General features: G+C 45.1%; 1 protein-coding gene across 1 annotated transcript in view; it reads right to left on the reverse strand.

Annotated features, from left to right (window-relative positions):
* The window catches only part of LOC310787875 (sodium channel protein type 4 subunit alpha B-like), a gene marked incomplete at both ends in the record, with an annotated part of 92,024 nt that extends 72,096 nt beyond the window's left edge, over positions 1-19,928 (reverse strand). Inside the window, 7 exon segments of the mRNA XM_083649335.1 lie at positions 694-927; positions 5,025-5,116; positions 5,875-6,003; positions 7,588-7,668; positions 8,273-8,400; positions 13,700-13,837; positions 19,797-19,928. Coding sequence (XP_083505461.1) covers positions 694-927; positions 5,025-5,116; positions 5,875-6,003; positions 7,588-7,668; positions 8,273-8,400; positions 13,700-13,837; positions 19,797-19,928 — 934 coding nt within the window.
* Positions 19,929-26,800: the final 6,872 nt, after the last annotated feature.

The following is a 26,800-nucleotide window of genomic DNA, read 5'->3' on the forward strand; positions in this document are numbered from 1 at the left end:
GATCCAGACTTCATGTTTAGAAGAGGCTTATATTATATACAATTGAGTATGTGGACTTTGTTTGTTTCAAGTTCTGTGTTCGGCCACAGCTATGCCGTTTTACGTGCGATCGGGCTGAAACCTTCAGGGTATGTAAAGGGCACCCGTGTGGGTGACCTGACGGAGCCAGATTTTTTAATTAGGCTAATTAGCTAATGATGTGATGTCATCAGTGATGATGTCATCAGTGATGATGTCATCAACGAAGATGTAAAGAATTATGTCATAAGGGCACGCACACACACACAAGAAGGCATTGTGACAAGGCTGATCAGTGATGACATAGGGGGGCAAACACACACACACACACTGATGATGTCATCAGTGATATCATAATGGGGCACACACACAAGTGATGTCACAATTGTGACATCACTGATGCAATAACATTTAGTGAGCAACACACATGCGCGCACCAATAGGGCTGGCGAGGCCGAGCTACGGGTGAGGCCGCGCAGCACATAAACACCTTACACGGCTGCTAGCACCACGTTCCAATGCTAAATGTCAAAGATGTATGTATTTTTTCTCTCTATTCTTTTCTTGTATCTGAGCCTGTTTGATTGACTTGTTTGTTTATTGTTCTATAAAAAAAATAAGTATTGAAAAAAAAAAACTATCCTAATTAATAGGAGATGCAGTTTAGATTGTTACCGGGGTCATTGATGTACTCGTTGAAATCGGAGCCACTGTGGTTACTATGGAAACCAGGGGTGGGGTCGGTCAAGTTTTCAGGTGGCGGCCATAAGATGCACTTCTGTTTCAGATTTCCCATGAAGAGCTGTAAGCCAATGAGAGCGAAGACGCTCAGACAGAACACTGTCAGGATCATGACATCAGCAAGCTTCTTCACTGACTGGATTAGAGCTCCCACTATGGTCTTCAGACCTGAGAGAGAGAGACACGGAGAGAGAGACAGGCAGAGAGAGACACACACATAGAGAGAGAGAGAGAGAGAGAGAGTATAAATACAGTAAGAAAATGAACATGTTAGAAACAACGTCTGGGAAACAAAAACATGAGATGTTTGGGTAAACCACTTCTCCAGGCTCTTTGGTCCAACAGAGAAGAATAAACAGCAAACACACATACAAGATAAATTACAAAGTTTTGAGTCAACCATAAGAAGTTATCAGAACCCGCTAGATTCACCAATTCCACTAAAAGAACTACAACAGCAGCCTGTTGCACCAGCTGAACGTAAGTTCTGTCTTAAGTTAGGGTGTAAAGTCCACACTAACTGCTACGTTCAAACTAGTTAGTTTGACACTAAAGTTGTGTCTTTGTTGAGTTGCACCACGGAGACGTAAGATACATCTTAACTAGTAGTCCTTAAACCTCACACTAGCCAAAATAGTGTCGCAGAAAATGACGTGTACAGTATCTGTGACCAATCAGTGAAAAGCACGGTGGAAACGGTGTTTATTTACCGTTGTTTAAGTAAGTGGAGTGAAAACAGGACATGTTGCCCACCGCAAATTAGTGCTTTTATATTTCATCAACACTACACTAACCAAATGAGAACGTTATTGAGTAACGTTCGTTTAGGTTCATATTACTGTTAACGTTTATCTGTGAGCTCTATCAGTATTGTAGGCTAATTTACCACCATCCTGCCTGCTAAATTGTTGCGGTTATTTTAATTTGTATGCAGTGCTGCAGCTTGTGGGAAACAAAAGCGTGAGTCATAAATATCAAAGGGTGTAATTATTGATCACGGAGAGCGCGTTACCGACGCAAAACAACGATGCGCCACGGTGCCAAGTTGCAATCCGTGCCAATGCTTATTTTACGGAGGACTTTACACCTAGTAAGACGTAGGTGTAAAATTTAAGTTCTAACTTATGCCTACGTTGTAACTATTTCACTTGGTGCAACCCAAATATTTTTAGTAGTGCGTAAACTCGGACTTAGTGAGACTTTACGTTCAAACTAGCTTACGTTTCAACTTACGCACAGCTGGTGCAACCCACTGCAGGGCTCCAGAGTGCGCCCATTTGGTCGCATTTTCACACCCTAATCTGCCAGTGCATCTCAATATTTTAATTGGTCACCTGACAATTGTAGCAACTTTTTTTTTTCTCCCCAGCCATGTGCTTTTGCAAAGACCCGCCCCGCTACCTAGCAGGTCTGTCTCTGTGTACTTGTGTGTCTGTGTGCTACAGCGCGCTCTGGGCTAAGCAGGAGCTGCTAGCCGTCAGGGCCCAGGCACGGGACCACTCGCTGATCGCTGGTCTCCAGGCTGCAGATCTGGGATAAGAACGAGCCCCTCAGCAGCTACAGAGTGTTACACCCTGCTCTGTTATCATCAGGTGTGTAATTCCATATGTGTTTGTGCCTTTGGGTACATTGTGTCCGATACAAACTGTCATGTTGACACAAGACTCAGTGGACCTTTACTCATACTGTAGCTTATGTTTATTCCTTGAGTGTTAGTCTCTGTCTTCTCCCCACCTGTTGCCCATGTTCCCTCGTTAGTCTGCCTTTTCCTCCCACCTGTTGCCTATGTGTCCTCGTTAGTGTGCCCCAGAGCCAGATAGAAGAGTCCCGACATCTCCATTCACTCCAATGGAGCAGCTTTTTACTCTCAAGAGTTCCAGGAAGTAAGGTCCTGGATTAACTCATTCATGGCCAAAGACGTCTTTGACGTGTTATCAGGAATAGCCCAGAGGGCCAATGACGTGTTTGACGTGTTTTTGTTTTTATTAGTACAGCGCGTAGTTCAAAGACTTCCCCAGCCTGTGACATGTTATCAGGTCCCTAGCCTCAAAGCCAAGCCGACAACACGTTATCAAACACATACCGCAGCTGTTGTTTTGAAATGGAAGAGGAGGAGAAAACGGAGAAACGCTGCCTGTTGCATAGAGGAGAAACACCATTGAAACACCCCTCGGCGCGCTGCGCTGGTCGCCTCTGCTGCAACTCTGGATTGAGTTGTTAGCGCTAGTCAAACCAACATGATCGATCCGGTTCCAGCGCCTGGTCCCAAAGCCAAGCCGACCCCGTTCCTGTGTCGCAGCATTCGTCCCAGCTCGAACGAGAGGAGGAAAACGATGCAGAGGCAGAGGAGGCTAGACGCTGATCTCAGACCAGTTTGGTGTTCCCCCCTATGCTAATTTGCGGGGCGATCAGTAGTGTTCCCTGGGAAGAGGTGCGATCCAGCAGCAGCTGTGGACAGAACTCTCTCTCTGTGTGTGTGTGTGTGTGTGTGTGTGTCTGTGTGTCTGTGTGTCTGTCTGTCTGTCTGTCTGTCTGTCTGTCTGTCTGTCTGTCTGCACACTCACTCACACTGAGTAAACTGTATTGTTGAATGTAAAAAAGCACTTCATGTATATATATATATATATATATATTTTTTTGTCATTTGTGTCATAACGAATAATATTTACATGTCTGATGTCAATACAGTTCAAAATAAAAGAATTGAGAGCGAGTTCTGCCTGAGATTGTGTATTTTACAAAAATGGCCTTTTCTCCTGTTTGTCTTCTCAGAGACCTTTTTGGTGAAAACAGGGTGTATATAAATGGCTATAAGTAGAGTACAGAACATGCTAAAAGCTCACTTTTTTTTCCTGGTGAACCCAGAGACGTACATCTTCATTTTGAGGTATTGCAAATCACTTTGGTGCTAATAGATAATTTACTGTGGGTCTTGAAAGATGACCAACAATTATGAAAATCTTTGGCCTGTGCTAAATATTGGCAGTCCTAAACTGGCCATGAATGAGTTAAGCAGCACTGTCGAGTTGCAGCAAAATAGACAGTTTGTGTTGTACTCTGAAAGGGTTTTTCCCCCTTTGAATCAAATTGTACATTATCAGCTTTATTTTAGCATGCAAAAGTAGCGCAAGACCCATTCCTGGCTGTTCATTGGCTAATGAGTCTCGCATTTTGGTCCTCCGCTGACGCCGCTCTCTCTCTAGAGGACACTAGTCTGCCCTAATATACCTGAGTTCTCCCCACCAATCAGTTCTCCCGATTTGCCCTCTGTCTGTGTTCCTGCCTTCCCAGCTGTCCCTCATGTTTCATTAGTTACCTGTGTCTATATATTGTCTCAGTCTGTGTGTCGTCCTTGTCGAGTCATTAAGTTTAAGCAACCACGGCTTGGAGCAATGGCATCGAGACCGCTTTGCACATGCACGATTCTATGTAGCCAGTAGCCACCTCCCCCTGTTGTAGCCCAGCTGCCGACTACGGGAGAAGGAGTAGTTTGATGTACCCCACAGTACGCCGTGCTGTTAGCATGTGAATTACAAGTTTTCACAACAACAACACAAACTCCTTGTCTGATATTAAATTGTCCTCTAAAGCATATACCAAATGCTCATGGGTTGAGACATGGGTTGTAGCCTAAATGTTCAGAGCAGCAACGGTTTCAATGAGCTTCTGTGCTGTGTCGAGTAGCCGTAGTGTTTTGGTGTCACACGGCTTCATGATATGTGCGCCCGGGACTACAGCAACCCGGTTGGAACCCCGTCACCGTCCTTAAAACATCACTGCTTAAACTCCCTATTGTCTATCCTCTCATTGGTATGGTATGTCTCTTGTTGTCTCCTGTGGTTCCCAGTGTTTCAAGCCTTGTTTTGAGTTTAGCCTAGCCTTGTGCTAGTAGGTTTTTGTTATTTTTGTATTTAAAGTTTCAGTAAAACCTTTGTTGCTTCTGAAATCTGTCTGCTGCCTCTCTGTTATGCATGATCAACTTTTCAGTGATACATCTCAGGTGAAGTCTCATGCTCATACACACAAAGTCACTCCTAGAAGTGGTTGCACCGCTTAAAAATGTTAAATTGTGGGGAAAATACAATAAAATTCAAAGAATTGAATGAAGAATGCTCATGTGAGATGTTATACAGCCATACTGTAATAATAATCATGAATCATTTATAATGGTAGCATCCCTAACACACACAAACAACCCACCCACCACACCCACACACCACCCACCCACCACACCCACACACCACCCACCCACCACACCCACACACCAGGAATGACGGTGATGGTCTTCAAAGCTCGGAGGACTCTGAAAGTCCTCAGTGCAGAAACATTCCCCAGGTCCACAAACTCTGTTAAATAACTGAGAGAGAGAGAGAGAGAGAGAGAGAGGGTGAGAGGGGATGGGGTAGGTTTGGGTTCAGACAGAGAGAAAATAATAATAATAATACATTCAATTTAAAAAGCGCCTTTCTGAAACTCAAGGACATCGTACAGTATAAAAAATAAAATAAAAAAGAGGGCAGAGAGGAGAGCGATAGACAGACAGAGAGAGGGGGGCAGAGCATATACAGTATATATATATATATATATATATATATATATATATATATATATATATATATATATATATATATATTCTGATTTGACCCTCTTTTTTCTCCCCAATTGTACTTGGCCAATTCCACCGCCCTGCTGCACTGGTCACTGCTTCACCCTCTGCTGATCTGTGGAGAGCTGAGACTAGCACCATGCTTCCTCCGACACATGCGCAGTTGCCAACCGCTTCTTTACACCTGACAGGGGGAGCTTCACCGGCAGGATGTAGCACGTGGGAGGATCACGCTATTTCCACCAGTTCTCTTCCATCCCGACCAGGCGCCACGACTGACCAGAGGAGGCACTAGTGCAGCGACAAGGGCACATACCACCAATCCGGCTTCCCTCCCCCAGACACAGCTAATCATGCCTGTATGGACGCCCGACCCCGTCCAAGCCGGAGGAAAACACGTGGGTGCGAACCTGAGACCCTCGTGTTGGTAGACAGGGAATCTACCGCTACACTAGCCGGATGCCCTACAGTATATATGTTGATATAGAAGATAAATTGTTCTGTATTACGCCATGCTGATGACCATGAAGTCCAGCCAGTTCCAGGCGTCCCGCAGGAACGTGAAGTCTCCAACACAGAAGCCTCTGGACAGAACCTTGACGGTGGCTTCAAACGTGTAGATGCCTGTGAACACATATCTACAGAGACACAATATGTGACAGGGACTGGTGTTTTGGGCACAGGCGCCGGAAGCAGGGGGACATGGGGACATGTTGTCCCCGTAAATATTTGATCCCCCTGATCCCCTTTTTTTATAATTTAATACTATTTTTTTTCCCTCAAAAATCTGAGGGGGCAATTACAATGGGCATGACGCTTAGAGCCCACTTTACACTGTTTACACAGCCTGTGATGCTTGTTAAAGCCGTGATCGTTGTGGGATTATTACACCTAAGAGACAGACAGACCTGGACTCTGTACTGCACTCACTAATGCACTTTAGGATGGCTTGAATGTGTTGTCAATGGCTGCTGCTATAATCGTATACGGTTAGTTTTATTTTATTTTTGTGTTGAGATGACAAGTTTTGCACTGTGTTTCAAAGTGATAATAATAATAATAATAATAATAAGTTCAGTGTTTCTGCCTGTGTTGCTGTCCGTTGTAGTGTAATTGTAAAACGACCTAAAGGGAGAGCAGGTCACCAAGTGAGTGAGAAAAGGAGAAAATACTGAATAATGACATCACTACAGTATAATCCTTAATGTTAATTTAAAATGAGATATTCCTCTAAATATGGCTAAAAATCATCCAAAAAAACGTAAATCTTTTTCCCTTCCTGCTTTTGTCCCCCTAATTGCAAACTCATTCTGACGCCACTGGTTTGGGGTAACAAGTAGGCCAAGGGTCATTGTTGCTTTTTTACAGGTAATGAAAGTACAGCTTGTAAGCTTTCAAATGCTGTGTCATACATTGAAATCTGAAAATAGTTGAAGATTATATACTTATTGAATGTTTGTAATCGTAAAAGCAACATTTAATTCAGAGGGGAAAAAGGTAGTGGACCAGGTTGCTCCCATTAAAGTAATGAGAGTGAAACAAAGAACAGAACCATACTAGAAGCCATTAACACGAGAAACAAAGCCTAGGAAGTCCAAAGAACAGGGTGATTTTTACATTTTTAAGAAATTAGGAAATAAGGTGCAAAAGTTGATCAGAGAGATTAAGGTCGCTTTCACATATAAGCTGGTGGACTCTGTGCGATTTGAGGGGGTAAAATTGCGACATTGTTGCATTTTTCATTTGGTCCGGTTCTCTTTCACACAGCAATTTGTCAAGCGCACCAAACTTTCTGAACAATGTCACGTGGTCTAAACAGTCACTGTCTATTGGACAGAGACAAAATGTAGCCCCCCTCATCCTGGTTTACAGTCCCGTGGGCATGTTTCTGGATCTCTAAAGCCTCCCTGATCCAACAGTGGTATCTGTTGTTTTCCGATCGAATGCCCTAGCCTTTTCCCAGTCCATGATGTGATTTTCCATTTTACAGTGATCTTAACAACCAATTACTGTTAATTTAAGTTAGACGGAATTAACCTTTTAGGACTAAATCAAATCAAAGTTGATGAACAAGCTGCAGTTTGGAGGCGTTCAGTACTACGTCCACCAGCACAACAGTCTCACATAGTCCTCCAGTTTTCAAGGTGTGTGTGTGTGTGTGTGTGTGTGTGTGTGTGTGTGTGTGTGTGTGTGTGTGTGTGTGTGTGTGTGTGAGAACTTACTCAACTGTCTTGCTCCATGCTGGAGGATCACTCATGGTCATGAAGACGCAGTTGGCCAAAATCGTCAACATGATGAAAATACTGAATAATGTTACTTTGTTAAAGACAAAATACTGAATAATTTGGAGCCTACCGATTTCTCCAACTCCAGCATTACCCCAAATGGCAGCACAATAATTCACCTGACTCCCAATTAGAGCATTTAGCTGTTCTACCATGCCAGCAATCTGAACTAGCTTCTTACATAGAAGTGACGGTGGCAGGAGAGACGTGCTATACAGGAAGTGACGTGGCAGGAGAGGCGTGCTGTACAGGAAGTGACGGTGGCAGGAGAGACGTGCTGTACAGGAAGTGACGGTGGCAGGAGAGACGTGCTGTACAGGAAGTGACGGTGGCAGGAGAGACGTGCTGTACAGGAAGTGACGGTGGCAGGAGAGGCGTGCTGTACAGGAAGTGACGGTGGCAAGAGAGGCGTGCTGTACAGGAAGTGACGGTGGCAGGAGAGACGCGCTGTACAGGAAGCCGGGAAAAAAGGTAGTGCTGTCACAGTCTATTTTTCAAATGAAAATAGACTCTGGGTTCCCAGATTGGATTCTCGTCTGATGTTCGCCTTTTCAACCACGGGAGACCTCTCCAAATCATTACACACTGTGATGTCATAAATCATTCCACACTGTGATGTCATAAAGGATATGAGTGAATGAGGATCTTGATGGACGCTCTCCTCACGATGCTGAATGGAGTGAGCAGGTAACAGGCTGGGTCTGCGTTAAACCTGTAGATGGTGTTTCCTTTACTGATCACAATGAAGGTCTGTGGAGGACAGAGAGATAGGGTCAAAGGTCAGACTTCACAAGTCAGGGCAGTTCTGCATTAAATTGTTGGCTGTGGACCACAGGAAGAGCACAGCCCCACCTTCCCCCATCACCCTCGGTGACTCCCCAGTCAACACTGTGGAGTCCTGTGGATGAGTTTGTAAATTGGTGTCATGCAAGTTTTCCTCAGTTAAACACCAAAACACCAAGAATATGAAATAAATGATTTTTGATTTCAGAGCAAAAGGAGGGACACATCATCAGGCAGTTAGTTATCAATGGTGACCTTATTGAAGTTGTAAATGAATACAAATACCTAGGGACAGTAATTGATAGAAAACTGTCATGGGATTCTAACACAGGTGACATTTACTGGAAAGGATTACAACGATTATACTTGTTGCAGAAGCTCCGACAGTTTAGCCACATAATGATGCTTTTCTACCATTCCTTTGCTTATAGAAAGAGCTCATCGTATCGTATCGCATTCTGTTGGGGACAACCAACAGAAATGAAAAGTGATTAAATCTGCCCGGGAGCTGGGAGAGCAGCTTGTGTAGAACGGGAGGAGGATTTCCATTGATCCTGACTTTTGACGGCTGTTCAGAAGAAACGCAAACTTTTTGCTCAAGTGAAAAAGATCCTTCAAGAGGCTGGCTGAGCTGTCATTTTATGAATGAGGTTTCCACCTCGCCGGTGTCACTTTTAGATGAGCGTCGATTCAGGGCCGTTACTACCCGCACTGCCAGAACGAAAGGCGGATCAGAATGAATGATGTATTTCAGTCAGGACCACTTTAGTCAAAAACACAAGACCACTTAGATCAATTTAAAGCTTTTATTAGTCCAGGCATTTTACGCAAATATGTGGGTCAACCTCACACTAATTGCAACAAAACCAAACTCAACTGATTTTGTATCCTCAATATGTCCTCAATGAAGGAAAAAAAGTGTTAAGGAAATGTATGAAGGGAAAGTTTTGAAAATGACCTAAATATGATGGTAGCCTATGGAAGCCTTTTTTTTTTTTTTTTATGTGCCATAAGTCTCATCACTTATATCCTGTATGTGTTTTTTGCTTCAAGGAGGAAAAAAAAAAGTTAAAAAATAAAGAAAAAAACGTTTTTGGTAGCATCATATGGGTCATTTTCAAAAATTTCCCTTCATACATTTCCTTAACACTTTTTTTCCTTCATTGAGGACATATTGAGGATACAAAATCAGTTGAGTTTGGTTTTGTTGCAATTAGTGTGAGGTCAAGTGACATTTTTACTGGACTATATTTGCATGAGTTAAATTTGGTGGTATGGCTCTGTTCTGGAGGCTCCCTGCCCTTCCATGTGCATACATGGAATGTTAAGGCAAGTAGAGCAACAAAAGACCCCCAGATACAGAACAGAGCAAGCAACAATGACAACAGAAATGACATTGTTTAAGTCAGACACAGCATGAAAGGAGGAGCTGGGGAGGAGGTGGGTTGCAAACAGCTTGCAGATGAATCAGCCATGTTAGACAGCAGACTGGAGCAGAATTAAAGAGGGTGCCCTGTTTGAGTTGAGCCAATAGAGAGCCGCAGTAACGAGTCCGGAAATCATCGATGCTAACAGCCCTGGTTCTTCACAGTTTTCGCCTATGGGAGTTTTGAATGGGTTTTTGGCGCGATGCTTCTAATAATCTCTCTGGGCAACGCTGGCTTAATCAAACGCGAACCAGTGTTTAGTAATATCATCTTCACACATGAAGACCACTTTTACGAGTTTTGAAGCTTTTATGTGCCGTTAAAAGGGTGGCTAGCTAGCAAACGGCTAAATGAGACTACACTGTTGAGTCGATGGGGATATATACGTCAATAACGTCACCACTCAAAGGACGAACACGGAAATTATCTTTCCCTCACCTGGTTCAGCCCCGTTCATCCCGGGGTAATCAGTGCACACATCAACAACAGCCCAGTTTGAGTGCTGACGTGACGTGGAAGCCTATGCGACAGTGTGTAGTTCTGGATTAGCTTAGCTCAAGCTTTTTACTTCTAGGGCTCGCATTTACGCTACAAAACTCATGAAAGTGGTCCTCATGTGTGAAGATTATCCCGCTGAACCTTGGTTCGCGTTTGATTAAACTTGCGTTGCCCACAGACATTATTTGAAGCATCGCGCCAAAAACCCATTCAAAAATCCCATAGACAGAAACAGTGAAGAACCAGGAAGTTCGGGACTTCCGCATTCAGCCTACAAAAATACGTCATCCCTGCGGCTCTCTATAGACCCTTCTCACGGGGGCCATTTTGTGCCGAAAAGGCAGGGTAAACACAGGTGCAAGCAACACACTAATGAGGGTTTCCAACTTCCTTGATTGGAATTTGGAAACCCTCATTAGTGTTTTGCTTGCACCTGTGTTTATTCTACCTTTTCGACACAAAATGGCCCCCGTGAAAAGGGTCTATTAAATGGATCAGCTAAGCAGTCAGCTGATGTGGGCTGGGTTTGAGATCAGCTCCTAATCAGCTGTGGGCTGGGTTTAAGCTGGGCTTGACATTCGTGGCCTGCCTGAACTACCGCTGTGCTCAATTTGTGTCTTTTATACAGTACGGCAAGGCGTAATGACGCCGCAACAAGCTCGGCTTTAACAGGCTGTGTTTATTTGTGTATTAAAAGGATCCCCACTAGCTGCTGCCAAGACGACCGCTAGTCTTCCTTGGGTCCAAACACATGCAACCAAAAAAAGCAACCAAATCAGCCTAAGTAGGCTAAGTGGTAGATAACAACATGCAATTCTAGAACATTTCAATATTGGACAAAATAAAACATAAAAATCAAAACACAACCCTATGTGAAACATACATGTAATCCAGGTTGTATATATATCCGTCGCAAATACATCGCAAATACAACAGGCTCTATCTTCCCAAAAGCGCTAATTTAGCGTTTGCGCTCGTTTTGATTGATTGATTGATTGACTTTATTTGGTGAATGTCAACAAAAACAGGGCACAAATACAGAGACAGACAAATCACCGAGGATAAAAACACAATAAAGCCTCAGGCTTATTTCCATTGTGGTCCTCATGAACATATAACATAAAAGGGACATACATGAAACATGGATGGGTATCACCGTCAATACTCAAATTAAGATTTATAACATTATTACAAGTTTGAAGAGTAATAAAGGCACACTTGGATATTTTACAATACATAAACATTTGTTGTTGTATGTAAGGAATTAACAGACATAAAAAACAAGAAAAGGAGGGGGGGGGGGGGGGTAGGGGGGACACAAGCGCATGCCTGTGATAATTGTACTGGGCATTGGCTGCCCCATGCCAAAGCAGGCGTTTCAGTGCTAAAATGTGGGATAGATGGCGTTACCCTATCGTCAGCAGCGCGCAATTACTTTGCCCTAAGAGCTTTGAAAAGGACCTCTTACGCGCAAATACCTCTCTGCGCTGGGTGCTCTGCACGGAGATTACGGCTGCGCTCCCAGCGCAGAGAGGTATTTGCACAGTGGAAAGTGGAATTCCTTTTGGATATGTCATTACGCACAGCCTTGCCACGCCAAGACATCAAATTATGCTGCTAAAATTGGGTATTAGCAGATAATTCAGTGAGGCAATCAACTATAACTCACTGAGAAACTTTTATCACATCGCAAAGAGGGAAATTAATTGAGAAAACTTGTTGGACAATGGACATAGGCTATTTACCTACGCTTACCTATTAAGCTGGAGGGTCGTTGGCACCACAGACGATCTGTCAATAAGCTATCTCTGTCCTCGCACGAGTGAGTACACTCTATTACACATGGAGAGAATTACAACATATTGCATGCCTCACGCAAACAACCATTGCAAGACGGGAATCTGATTGGTTTTGATTGACGTAATGCCCCGCATTGCCTGGCCACACCCGTGAATAATTCTGGTAGTTAAGACCGCACAAATCCCGTTTGCGCAGGCATTTTGGGGCACAGATTATTTTGACACGGCTCTAATTTGCGTCTGCAACACATGCCGTGAACCTTTCCGCATCCCTGAGAATTGCATCCCCAACATATTTCGGGGCTGTTTTAACTTAGAAATCAGGGAGGTCACGTCTACCAGCCAATTATATCACTTTTAAACAGTTACATTTCTGTATAAATCATTACAAATTATGCTCCTGTGATGTGGGGATGCTGCCGGCGCTGGGGTGCAAAACTCGCCATAACACCTGGCGGACGGCGCAAGGCGGACTGCTATCTTCCGTGACTTAAGGCACGCGCAAACAGGTGCGCAAAGCGCTATTAGGGGATAGCGTCTGTCGGAAGATAGAACCCAACGTGTTATAGTCGAGTGACAACCGTAACACGGATGTACTGTGATGTCCACTCCAACAAGACTTAGCTTACTTGACACGTACTTTTTCAACAGAAACACATTTATGCCATGACTTTACATAATGTATGTCGCATCATTTAGCCTGTGTGATGTGCAGGAGCAGCAGGTAGCCTACAAGTTATAAGCCTGCCCTGAATGAGCCGAGTGGGGGTGCTTGTTCACTATTGTGAAAGTTATGTGTTTACAACATAAAGATCATGGAATTGGATACTATCAGGAATGTCACAGATAGACGTTCTATATTGTAGGCTACAGGGAGACCATCAGCCCTGCTGAACAGATCTGTATTTGCCTGGCTGTAGGTTGAATCGTTTTATTCAGGCTAGGATCTGTGATGCGCTGAGATATCCAAATTAGCATGAAGAGATGACAGCATGCAGCCGCAACCGGACTGGATCGAGTGGATCGGAGCTTGGAAAGGAAGAATGTGAATGCTTTACTGCAGATCGCCAATGGCCACAGTTGTGAATAATTCTACGCTAATAATTCTACTCAAGAAGCACAACATGTATTTTGGCACTATTAGATATGTGTGTTTGGTTATTTTGAACGGGTGTACCATTGGCCTCCATTCTAAGGCGATACTAACTTCACGACTGTAGTTCACTCTATACTGCTGGGACAGTGACGGTAAAGGCATGGTGTACCTTGGTTATGTGGGGGCGATATGGCAAATGAGGCAAATTATATGGCAAAACTCCGAAAAAGTGGCATATATCCCTTTAAGATTAGATATGACTATATAACACAATATATATAATATCATCGTACAACCCATAGTATAATAAGTAGTAATATAATATATAGTATCAGCATTCCCCTGACGTACACAGTACAGCCTTCTATTCGTTATTATACATCTCAAATTGTAAAAAGGGCTAGAGAGAGACACAGGCAGAGAGACAGAGACATAGAGAGAGTTACCTTGTGTGATTGGTAGTAAGGGTCCAGCTCCTCCAATGGGGTGTTGAGTAGCTCAGGGGGTGGGTCTCCATAGATAAAGGGGAGGGCCTTCCCAGCCTCCAGGTCACTGGCTGGGTGAGGAAGGTCCTCCTCTGCTATCTGACAACAAAAACAAAATATATAAATACAGAGATGTTTTAATTTCTCTTATAAAACGGCTCTCTCAAATCAAGCAATCTGATTGGTTCACAGCCATTGTATAATTCCAGTAACCGAGTTCAATAACCCATGGCCATGGGTTATTGGTTGCCATGAGGCAACTCTTTTACTAAGAGAGTAATAATAAGGCTTACCTCAAATGACAACGTAGGAAAAAAAAATGGCGGAGACAGCTGTCAGATCCTTGTGAATCGATCTTCGCTTATAACTTTACTAATACTTCGCAGAAAATGATGTTTTGTACAAGAATAGATGCAGGCTAATGTCTTCTTTGCAAAAGAAAGGCTGTTAACCCCGCATTTAACCCCGCATTTAACCCCGTAACGTTAGTTGGTGTCGGCTTTGCAGAAAGCATTCAGCTTCTCAGCAAGCGCTGAGAATGCAGCGCTGCGCTCGAGCTGCCTGTCGGGGATTCCAGAAAGCTCTCAGCTACTCAGCAAGCGCCAGGATTGGCCAATGTCAACTTCAGTCTCCAGAACGATCCAATCAAATCACCCGCATGTTCTTGCGGTCCCGCCTTACAGTAGTGTTTCAACTGACTCTATCAGAATGACATGCCAGTCGGAGTCGGACTTATAGTATTATTATTATTATTATACTATCATACTTGGAAACCGTTTTATAAAAGCAATATAGCACTCGAGCTGCGTGTGTTGTGGAATATATCCCCCTGCTCAGCAGTTATCCCACTCGGCCTGCGGCCTCGTGGGATAACAGCTGATCAGGGGGATATATTCTTCACAACACACTGGCTCTCATGCTATATTGCTTAATTATAATGCTGGGTACTTATCTGATTCTCAGAAAGAGGGCCTCATCTCCTTGTGGAGGCACCCAGTGGTCAATTCAAGAACCCTGTGAATCTTAAGAATTGGAGACCAATAACACGCCAATGCTATGATGCTAAGATACTTGCTAAATGTATAGCTCATAGACTGAAGAGTGTTCTGACAAGCATTATCGATACATCAAGATCAATCAGGTTTTTTGCAGGGACGTATTGTAATAAAATTAGATTAGTTGGAGATTATTGAAAATTATGAATTGAAAATAAATAAATACATAAATACATAAATGAATACATAAATAAATACATAAATAAATACATAAATAAATAAATGCATAAATACATAAATAAATGCATAAGTAATTACATAACTAAATACATAAATACATACATAAATAATACTGGGTTAGGGAAGGACTTTGATAAAATTGGTTTAGAATTTATTTTTAAAAGCTTGTTATTTTGTAATAGGCACCAGCTGATCCAATTCAAAGTTGCTCATCGTCTTCACTATTCTAAGCATAAGTTGCACAAGATCTTCCCTTCTGTCTCACCACTGTGTGACAGGTGTCAGACGTCAGAGGGGACTCTGTCTCATGCCTTCTGGTTCTGCCCTGGTTCTGACGGATTCTGGGCAAAAATATTTGACTGGTACTCTAAGGCCTACAAAATAACCCTTCAGCCGGAGGTAGAAGTCGCCATTTTCGGCTGCTCGGAGACCTCTTTGGGCTTCTCCACAGCTGTGCAACAGTCTCCGACACTGGGGGCAACTGTTGGCGAAAAACTCATTCTGAAGGAATGGAAATCCCCCCTCTTTACCCTCTTTCCAATTGTGGTTGACAGACATGATCTATGTTATAAGGATGGAGAGACTCGGGTCCCTAAGGACCAACTCACTTAAAACATTTGTAACTATTTGGGACCCATTTCTAGCCTACCTCGATGAGGTTAGGGGCGGCAGGCAGGTGACGTGCCCGGCTGGTTCCACAATGACCTCTTACACAACATCTCTTAGAAGCACATAAGCACCCTATGCAGCTGGTAGCACGATATTATATTACACAACCGTAATATTGAGTGTCGATGTTACTTGTGTGATCTCTAAACTGGGTTAGAGTATATAGAGCTATCAGTATCGGTGTATCCCTAATACATAGGGTTAGGGTTAGCAGGATCCCCCAGTCAGACCTGGCTAATTTGGCCAGGGAAAGGGATCAGAGCTGAAGTGGACCAGAAAGAGAACTGAGTTTCAAATGAACTGACAATGTGAACACAAACACAACTGAGACCCTTTTCTGTGATGTATGACATTACAATGGGAGCCACGAGCAGAGATGACATCACAATGAGAGTGACCGATGACATCACAATGGGAGCACAAATGACATAATCAGATGTGACGTCTCGGTGATGACATCATCAGAGCCGATGTCATAAACGTTTAATTGTTATGACATCATAGGCGACGTCACCAACGACAACTAACAGGAGGCGCGCAACAGTACGTTGTACCGACAGTCTGACGACGTAGACCACACGTTCAAAACCATGTTAAGAGTATCACGCAAGAGCAAATTCTGAAGAGGACTTCAACTCCATGTGAGAAACGATGAACTGGACGACAAGCGACAACCTCCTTGTGTTTACATGCACCCACAGCAATACACTGATATAATTGAACAGCTGTGTGACGTGCAAAAGTGATGAATAGAACTTGACAGGTCTGCCAACTCTCGCATTGACCGTGAGAGTCAAGCAATTGACACTTCTCACACACTTATTAAGTACAGTTTCTGGCAGTGAAAAATAAATGCATACTGTAATCATACCGATAGCCTCAAATGTGAATTATGCCAGACACAGAAATGAGAGACATGGAATCCTGACGAGAAAACGCTTTTATAGCCTACTCCGTGAGGGTTTCTCGTTACCGGATTGTTGAAAGTCTCCACTTTGTCCATGTGCATAGTTAGAAAATAACACTTCTGGCAGCAGCTCTTCTGCTGCAGGAAGGAGTCCCCTTTACATCAAGACTGAGGGCATCATAGAGACACTGCATGAAATAGGCCACGCCCATCACGGGGGAAAAGCTGCGTTCATTTCCACACACCAGCGTCATTTTCCTTGAATTAAACATAGCTAAAAGCTGTTGTGTGGTGGGGCTGCGCAGACAACAAATGTAAAAAAATTGCCAGTTAAAGTTTTTTTGTACTCCTGAGCAAAACAAGGAAGCCATTGAGAATTGGCGAGAAGAAAAATGTGGATCTAGCTGTCAAGAAGTAAGTTGGAGTGTTCATCTTCCGTATATACGATCTTTTTGTGCAACACGCAACCATGCACGCGACATAGGAGAACGTGCAGGAGAACGCCCGCGTGGCCTGCTCTCACGCTCTCAGTCACTATGCTGGTGGCTGGGGGCTGGGGGGGCGGGTCGCGTGGGGGCTGGGTCCGCCTGGGCCGCAGCAATTGGCCCCTAGCACAACGACCTCACAAGGTTCCTCCTCAGCCAAGTCACTGGGGCAATCCATGCGGCGATCCATATGGTGGAAAGGTTTTCTTGCGTTCACTGGGGGTGAGGGGGTGCCGCTGTGTCCCGGCCTGGCCTTCCCTCCCACGCCATATGTGGGCGGGGGCCGGGTCGGGGGGCATCGGTGCTCTTCATCACTGGTCGAGGGCTGCCGGTTGGTTTAGAACAGCTTAGGTAGGCGATAGATTAGCTACAGCCTAAGGCTGACCTGTTAGTGTTCAGGCTAAAATCAGACTAGAGCAGGGTAGGATAGGCCAGATTAGGCTGTAGATTAGCTAGATACTATGTCCCAGTTAGCTCTGGTTAATGCTTAGAGTAGTCAGTTGTCTGATCTTCTCCCCCCCCCCTCTCTTTCCCCCTTTCCCCGCTTCTTCCCTTCTTCCCCCTTCTTGTTCTCCTCTCTTTCCATGCTCTTTCCTCCCCCACATCCCACCGCCCCCCCCTCCCTTCTCCTGCTCTCTCCTCATTCTCCCCCCCCTCTGCTCCTTCTCCTCTTCTCCCCTATTTTCCTGAATTCCTGCCACTTCCTGCTCTCCCTTCTCTCACATTCCCCCTGCTCTCCTTCCCCTGCACCCTCCCACCTCTCCTTCTCTGCCTCTCTGTCCTCCCCCCTCTCTCACATTCCCCCTGCTCTCCTTCCCCTGCACCCTCCCACCTCTCCTTCTCTGTCCTCTCCTCCTCCACATTTCCCATTTTCCCCCCACCCTCGCCCTAATCCGGGCCCGTATCCTACTCCCTCCCTCCACCCTAGACCCTACCTCTACCCTCTGTCCTCCCCCCTCTCTCACATTCCCCCTGCTCTTCTTCCCCTGCTCTCCTTCCCCTGCACCTCTACTCTCTGTCCTCCCCCCTCTCTCACATTCCCCCTGCTCTCCTTCCCCTGCACCCTCCCACCTCTCCTTCTCTGTTCTCTCCTCCTCCACATTTCCCATTTTCTCCCCACCCTCGCCCTAATCCGGGCCCGTATCCTACTCCCTCCCTCCACCCTAGACCCTACCTCTACTCTACCTCCCCTGTACCCTTCCACCTCTCCTTCTCTGTTCTCTCCTCCTCTCTGTCCTCTCCCCTCTCTCACATTCCCACTGCTCTCCTTCCCCTGCGCCCTCCCACCTCTCCTTCTCTGTTCTCTCCTCCTCTCTGCCCTCTCCTCCCTCTCACATTCCCCCTGCTCTCCCTCCCCTGCACCCTCTCCTTCTCTGTTCTCTCCTCCTCCACATTTCCCATTTCTCCCCACCCTCGCCCTAATCCGGGCCCGTATCCTACTCCCTCCCCTCCCCCAACCCTAGACCCTACCCCTACCCTGGCTCTCCCTCCCCTGCACCCTCATCTCTCCTCCCCTGTTCTCTCCTCCTCCACATTTCCTATTTTCTCCCCACCTCCCCCCTCTCCTCCCTCCCTCCCTCCACCCTAGACCCTACCTCTACTCTACCTCCCCTGTACCCTTCCACCTCTCCTTCTCTGTTCTCTCCTCCTCTCTGTCCTCTCCCCTCTCTCACATTCCCACTGCTCTCCTTCCCCTGCGCCCTCCCACCTCTCCACATTTCCTATTTTCTCCCCACCTCCCCCCTCTCCTCCCTCCTCCCTCTCCCTCCCTCCTCCACTCTCCTGCTTTCTTCAAATGTTCAAATGTTATCTTTATTCTGTATATTCTTGTTACTGTGTGTTAGCTAGAATCAGCTAGACATACTTTCTGTGAAGCCCTCTGAGACATGCTTGTGAATTAGGGCTATATAAATAAACTTGACTTGACTTGACTTGGCCAGGATTGGAGGGGGGGTTTCCGTTTTCCCCCATCTTGGGCGTGGTTTCTGAATGATGATGCGTTATGCAGTGTCGCTATGGGCATGCACAGAAAGAACGCAGCCAGAGAGTCATTAGTTTCATCATTTACATGATACATTTTTTCTTCTGATCGGTTTATGAAAAGGTTTAAACTACCTAAACCTATTTCAATCTGATTATTATGCTCCATGGTGGAAACACTGGTAATGAGTCCTGGAAACATTGAGCCCTGTGAACATTGATACGCTCCCGTCTCACGCCATGTTTGGCGTGAGACGGGATTTTATAAATCCATAAATCTGCGTGAAGAGTGGCGCGTGCACTTTTCTGGTTTGAGCAGAGATAACTGATTAATCTATACGAGGGATCAGCTGAGCAACATTTTGGTAAACAAACCGCGTCACTGGGTGGCAACGGCAATGGAACCCTATGGAGCGTGAGCTTTGGGAGGCTTGAGTGTCTGACTCTAGCCGGCTGACTCTGTTTACATTTTCAAAACTGCGACAGTTCACACAACTTTAACACAGTATGCATATATTATACATCAAACTATTGAGCTACTTCTGCTCTCACTCAGAATGCCAAAATATAAGCGATGTGATGATGTATCGTTTTTGAGATATTAATGTTTGTTTGGCACAACTCATACTAGTTAATTGCCGCAGGGTTCCGCATTTCTGGGTGGCAGCGACGTCACGCTGATTCGTCCTACATTCCTCTCCTTCCTCCTCTCTCTCTGGTCTTTGTATCAATGTGATGTTAGAGATAATTGATAGGTTATTGATAGGTTATAGGTTATGTACCTCTATGTTCTTCTCCTTCCTCCTCTCTCTCTCCTTCTCCTCCACTTCGTAGCATCGTTGGATCTGCTCCAGTGAGGCGGGGGTGAAGCGTCTAAAGACCTCCGTACCAACAGGGGGCAGCAGAGGCGCCATCCTGGCATCATGCAGTGCTGCACGAACTCCACCGTCGCCTAGCAACAGCTGCCTGGGGGGGGGGGTCATGAAGTTAAAAAAAAACAGAGTTCAGTATAGTAAAACTGGAGGTAAATACAGATGCAGCAATCTTCAATTGGCATGTGGAACATTTGCTGGAAGCTGGAAACGTAACTAGAAACTTAATATACTTAAACTTAACATAACATAACTTAAAGTAATTCAGCCTCTCAATAACCAGTATAGATATCATTAGTTTATCTAAAGCAATAACTCTTATTGTGTAACAAAGTTCAGCCAGCCGGTTGGCAGGGAGCACCAACTGAGGATTACTGCCACATGAAGGGATAAGACTACTACTGCTGGGAAGGAGCAGAAACACCGTTGGACCTCACAGGTCACTCTTCTTCTAACAAACACAACTGGACAGAACAACAACAACAACAACAACAACTAACAAACACAACTGACAAACACAACTAACCAAGCAAGAAGGACAGAACAACTGACAAGAGAAGTGACATCTGACCTTCAGACAGAACTCCATGCCCAATCAACAGATCTAACAGCTCTAAGAGCTAACATAGATGACATAGCTAAGAGCTAACAGAGCTAAGAGCTAACAGAGCTAAGAGCTAACAGAGCTAAGAGCTAACAGATTGATATATTTAGAGTAATCTCTAGTTTCATTAAATCAGCAAGGCCCTCTCTGGCTTTGCCTATTGTATATCATTCCCCGTGTGAGCGATCTTTGAAGAACTTTTCATCTACGCCTATTGGCCACACCCCCTTAATGAAAAGCTTCACGTGCTGTGGAGCAGTGAGCTCGCAGCCAGAGATGGCCTCGCTGATTTCATTAAACTAGAGATTACTCTAAATCTATAGTTTCATTTCAATTCAGCAGCCCTCTCTGGCTTCGCTTATTGGATAAAAGGCAAAGCCGCGACGTGGTTTACGCTCACTGTGACACAAAAAAAACACAGTGGTGTGCATAAACTACAGGTTAAGAATTTCCTTTTGAAAATACAAAAATGTGAAATTAAAGACTAAAAACAAACAAAAAAGAGCGCACCAACACACCAAGGCAGAACGTAGCGCCATCTTGTCACTCATCGTTACCAATGCTGAGTAGGGCTGCAACTAACGATTGTTTTCATCATTGATTAATCTGTCAATTATTTTAGACGAATCGATTAATCGTTTGGTCTACAAAATTTCACCAAATGGTGAAAAATGGCGATTTCTCCCCCCAAAGCCCAAGATGACATCATCAAAGGTCTTCTTTTATCCTGACCAACAGTCCACAACCCAAAGGTATACGCAGGTACACACAGGTCACAGGTACACACAGGTCACAGGTATACACAGGTCACAGGTACACACAGGTCACAGGTACACACAGGTCACAGGTATAGACAGGTCACAGGTATACACAGGTCACAGGTACACACAGGTCACAGGTATACACAGGTCACAGGTATACAGGTATACACAGGTCACAGGTATACAGGTATACACAGGTCACAGGTATACACAGGTCACAGGTATAGACAGGTCACAGGTATAGACAGGTCACAGGTATACACAGGTCACAGGTATACACAGGTCACAGGTATAGACAGGTCACAGGTACACACAGGTCACAGGTACACACAGGTCACAGGTACACACAGGTCACAGGTATACACAGGTCACAGGTATACACAGGTCACAGGTACACACAAGTCACAGGTATACACAGGTCACAGGTACACACAGGTCACAGGTACACACAGGTCACAGGTACACACAGGTCACAGGTATACACAGGTCACAGGTACACACAGGTCACAGGTATAGACAGGTCACAGGTATACACAGGTCACAGGTACACACAGGTCACAGGTATACACAGGTCACAGGTATACACAGGTCACAGGTACACACAGGTCACAGGTACACACAGGTCACAGGTATACACAGGTCACAGGTACACACAGGTCACAGGTACACACAGGTCACAGGTATACACAGGTCACAGGTACACACAGGTCACAGGTATACACAGGTCACAGGTATACACACGTGCAAAGGCTGAATATGGATGAGAAAGAACGCATTTAGCAATTTTGTGGGGTGTGACGGAAAAGTAATATAACAAGTTGTGGAACAAATTACTGTTGGCATGGAGTAACAAGTAAAGTAATAATATTACTTTTGAAAAGGGTAACGAGTAAGGAGTAACATATTAATTTTTTTGAGTAACGAGCCAAACACTGCATCATAGTGGCGTTGTCTAACCATATGATGAGCTGTTCCCCATACACATCCATCAGTGTAATTGTACATTTGTCTTGTGTCTCTTTGTATGTATTTTCTATGGACCTGAGTCCATCAATAAAGCTTGATTGATTGATTGATTGATTGATTGATTGATTGATTGACTAAAGACACCAGAAAGCTGGAACAAGAGAAAAAAAAATCTTAAAAATTAGTCTCCCTCTTGTGCACGCTCGCTCACTGTCTCTCTCTCTCTCTCCCCCTCTCTCGCACAGACACACACACACACGCACTCATACAAAGACACACACCCTCTCACGTTGCGACGGGGGCGACCCCACCCTTCTGTTGCCATGGCAGCAGCAGCTGTTGTCAGCCGTCAGTTTGCCTGCAGTGTCACGTTACACTCTGACCCAACACACACACGCACTCTATCTCTCTGGGGTTCATTCCAGTCTGTGTGTTTCTACATGATTCTCTGTCGGCCCCTCCTCACCTCCTCTGATCCACCGCTGACCTCTCTCTCTCTCTCTCTGTCTCTGTCTCTCTCTCTGTCTCTGTCTCTCTGTCTCTCTCTCTCTGTCTCGCTCTCTCTCTCTCTGTCTCTCTCTCTCTGTCTCTGTCTCTCTGTCTCTGTCTGTCTCTCTCTCTCTGTCTCCTGTGGCCATAAGGCCGACAGTGATGTTGTATTAGGCCTCACAGAGCATTGGACATTCCTGTTCACAAAATCTGCAAAGCTCGGTCCCCACAAGTTACTGGCTTTACCTCTCTTCTGCGCAAACAGGATGCGGTACTACATCAGTCTTCCTGGGCTATGGGCAGCTTGGTACTACATCAGTCTTCCTGGGCTATGGGCAGCTTGGGAAGCAATACCGGATCTCATGAGCCACTTCCAGATATGGGGCCCTATCTTCGCAAAAGCGATAATTTAGCGTTTGCGCTCGTTTAGCACCGCACGCAATGTAAATTGGGGGCGGGCACAAGCGCATGCCTGTTATAATTGTACTGGGCATAGGCGTGCCACATGCCAAAGCAGGCATTTCAGTGCTAAAATGTGGGGATAGATGGTATTATCCTATCATCAGCAGCGTGCAATTACTTTGCGCTAAGAGCTTTGAAAAGCACCTCTTAGGCGCTAAAACACTCGCTGCGCTGGAGCGCACCATAATCTCCGCACTGCGCAGCGCAGAAACGTCATTACGCACTGATGTGCCGCCAGGACATCAACTTCTGCTGCTAAAATTGGGTGACCAGCAGATTATTCGGTGAGGCAATCAACTATAATTCACTCCCAGCAAGCAAAATTACGTCATGATAACGTTGTGATGACGTGTTTCAGTGACGTTCAGGGCTAGGCCGGATCACAGGGGGATTTAAGGATGATTTAGAGTTGTTTGACGTCTACGCGGGAACGTCAAGCTGACGTCGAAATATGACCGTTACCATGATTGGGCATGTTCAGTTATTCTGCTATGTACACAGTGTTTATTCAACAACTTTATACATAAAGCTATAATTATATCCAGATTAACAATTTATGCTACATTTTCAAAAAATATAATACTGCCCCGTGTGGGATACCTGTTCGCTGAAATTATCTGCTATACGTTGGTGTAATATAGCCTACCGTTTCAAAACATGGACCCCTTGTTCTTTTTATACCAGTATACATCCATGTATACATCCATGGAGTCGGGACAGTTTTAATAAAAACGAAAGCTAATTTAATTCAAACCTTAATCTCGAAGAATCATTGAGGAATTCCCTCAAAATGTACAAGTGTCACCCGCGGGCGTTTGTTTACCCAGTGCTCCTGTTAGGCTATACGGGACAGGAAGGATTATGGCAGAAACTTGTTTTATATTTAAAACGTTGGCGTCAAGTCTTGGATCGGACATCAGTGTAACCGTCTACAATCTGTGTAAGAAGAAGAACCCCGAAACACATTGCAGACAATTGCAGGTTTCCCCGCAATTCATCTCCTCAAAGTCCCACCTCCACGAACAGTTTGTTAATCAGCACAGATTGTCCACATGCAGCTGATCACTCGGATTTTGGATAAATAAATAGCCCAGGCTGAGAAATAGGTGATTGATTGTAACCATTTAGTTAGCCTCATGGATATTTCAGTGGTGACCGGTGAGTGAAATTAGTTGGATAGTGATACAGTGATAATCTGGGCCAGATCTGACTCGTCATGATATGACTTGAGCTGGCCCCGATTGGGCTCTCTCCATTTGTCCGGGTCCGTCCGTGCTTGCTGGGCTGAGAAACTGTTATCACATCGCAAGGAGGGGTTATGGTAAATTAATTGAGAAAACTTGTACATTGTAGCTATTCACCTTCACTGGTATCCCATAACCCGCAGGGTCGTTGCCACCACAGCCAATCTGTCACAAGCTCTCTCCATCTCTCTCTCCACTGCAGGAGTCGGCAGCTCAATGTTTCGCAGAGTTTTAATTGAGTCCACTGTAAATCCTCCAATCCTTTCTTTTGTCTCCGCCGTTTACCCGCTGCAAACACGTTTCTATTGTCCCACCCCAGTCAACAAAATAACCCGAATTGCATCAAACCACAGATGTTTTTAACATGTATATGATGTGATGGTGTCGTTATATGATCGGGATAATATATAGTCAATAGGCCTACACCTATCCAAATTACACATGGGGAGAATTACTGCATGCCTCACGCATGTCCCTGTATTACAGGGACTGCAATACGGGAATCTGATTGATGTAACGCCCAGGCATTGCCAGGCCACACCTGTGAATAATTCTGGTGGTTAACACCGCCCAAATCCCGTTTGCGGCATGCATAAATGATTTGGCACGCCTCTAATCTGCATTTGCGCCCGTTGTTGTGATGAGTTATGCTTCCCTGCGAGTAATTGCATCGCCACCATATTGAAAAAATACTTAAAAACAGGGAGGTCATGTCTACCCAAACAATTATATCATTCTTAAACAGTTATGTTTCTGTATAAATCATTACAATATGCTCCCGTGAGGTGGGGATGTGTTTAGATGCTGCCGGGCGGGGGTGCAAAACTCGGCATAACACCTGGACAGCGGACTGCAATCTTCCCTGCCTTAAGGCACGCGCAAACAGGTGCGCAAGCGCAAATAGGGGATATCACCTGTACCAATATAGGGCCCATGGACACATGTGGTAATTACATTTTTCAATGTACTGTAGACTACATCAGAGATATATTTCACAAAGCAATTCTCCACGGCATGAAAAATCAACGCATTATTCAGGCGATAACGTGGGGTGGCGATGTGCCAAAAAGTGAGTGCCTGTTTGCACATTGCACAAAAGTTGGCTGTCAAATAGTGTTCGCAGTAACGTTAAACCAGTAGTTCCCAACCTTTGGGTTGCAACCCTAAGTGGAGTCACCTGGGTTTCATTTCGTAAAAAAAAAATACACGTACCAAAGAGGATTTAGGGCCACTTGTGTTTTTTTTTGTTTTTTTTCTTCTAGTTCTGAGTCTAAAGTGATCATCTCTAAGATTTCAATTTTGTTATCTTAGGTGACGACTATGGCGATGAGTGGTAATTGCAGGTGAGATCCAAACACTGTTGCGACATTAGTCAGTTTGTTCGGCCATAGCAACCACCTGTAATGCTAGCAGAGACCTAGTCTTGCTTGTCTGGCATCGCAGGTCTCCATTGTGGAATTGCGATGGGCGGCACTACTGCGTGTAGCAACGAGCTAGAGTGTAGGTTTCTGCCGTTAGCTTGCTAGCTAATTAGCGCTGTTGTTTTCACTGCGGCGGCAGGGGACATTTACAGCGACACACAGGGAGGAGGGAGCGGAAGCCGCTCTGATTGACATGGTCGGAGCCAATGACAGAGCTTGTAATAAGCGGGGAGTGGACATCCGGCAGCGACTGAAACAGTCGCTCCAATGGGAGAGCAGAGTAGAGCAGGGGAGAGCTTATGCCGGGACTGCATCACATATTGCAACACCTCAACTCCCGAGGGACATATGCCAGGATCCTGTTCGTGGACTTCAGTTCCGCTTTCAACACCATCATTCCAGAAATCCTCCACTCCAAACTAACCCAGCTCGGTGTTCCAGTGTCCACCTGTCAGTGGATCATAAACTTCTTGACAGACAGGACACAGCAGGTGAGGCTGGGCAAAATCACATCCGGCATCCGACTAATCAGCACTGGCGCACCCCAGGGGTGCGTGCTCTCACCCTGGTTCTTCCTCCTCTACACAAATGACTTCTGATGACCCATCAGTAAAACTCTTTGCAGATGACACAACGTCATCTGGCCCTTTGGTGCGGTCAGAAGAACTTTGAGCTGAACATCCAGAGTTCAGTATGTGGGGCTGGTACTGGGACTCCATGACCAAGACTTGGGAACCTCACCGGAAACCATCTTGCAGATGCCAGTAAAGCCTGTGCCATCCACCTGTGCTGCAGCTGCAAAAAGTAATGTGCCTGTACCAACAATGAGGGTCGAGATGATGATATTTGAGTAATCTAGTTGTGTGAATAGGCTATAAATAAACAAAAACATCATCTCATCACCTGAACATCTTATATTCAAAAGCAGTCACCCTGGTACATTGAGAGGACTGAGCACATCTAACAT

This window comes from Poromitra crassiceps (genome assembly GCF_964638095.1).
Source record: "Poromitra crassiceps genome assembly, chromosome: 13".
NCBI lineage: Eukaryota > Metazoa > Chordata > Actinopteri > Beryciformes > Melamphaidae > Poromitra > Poromitra crassiceps.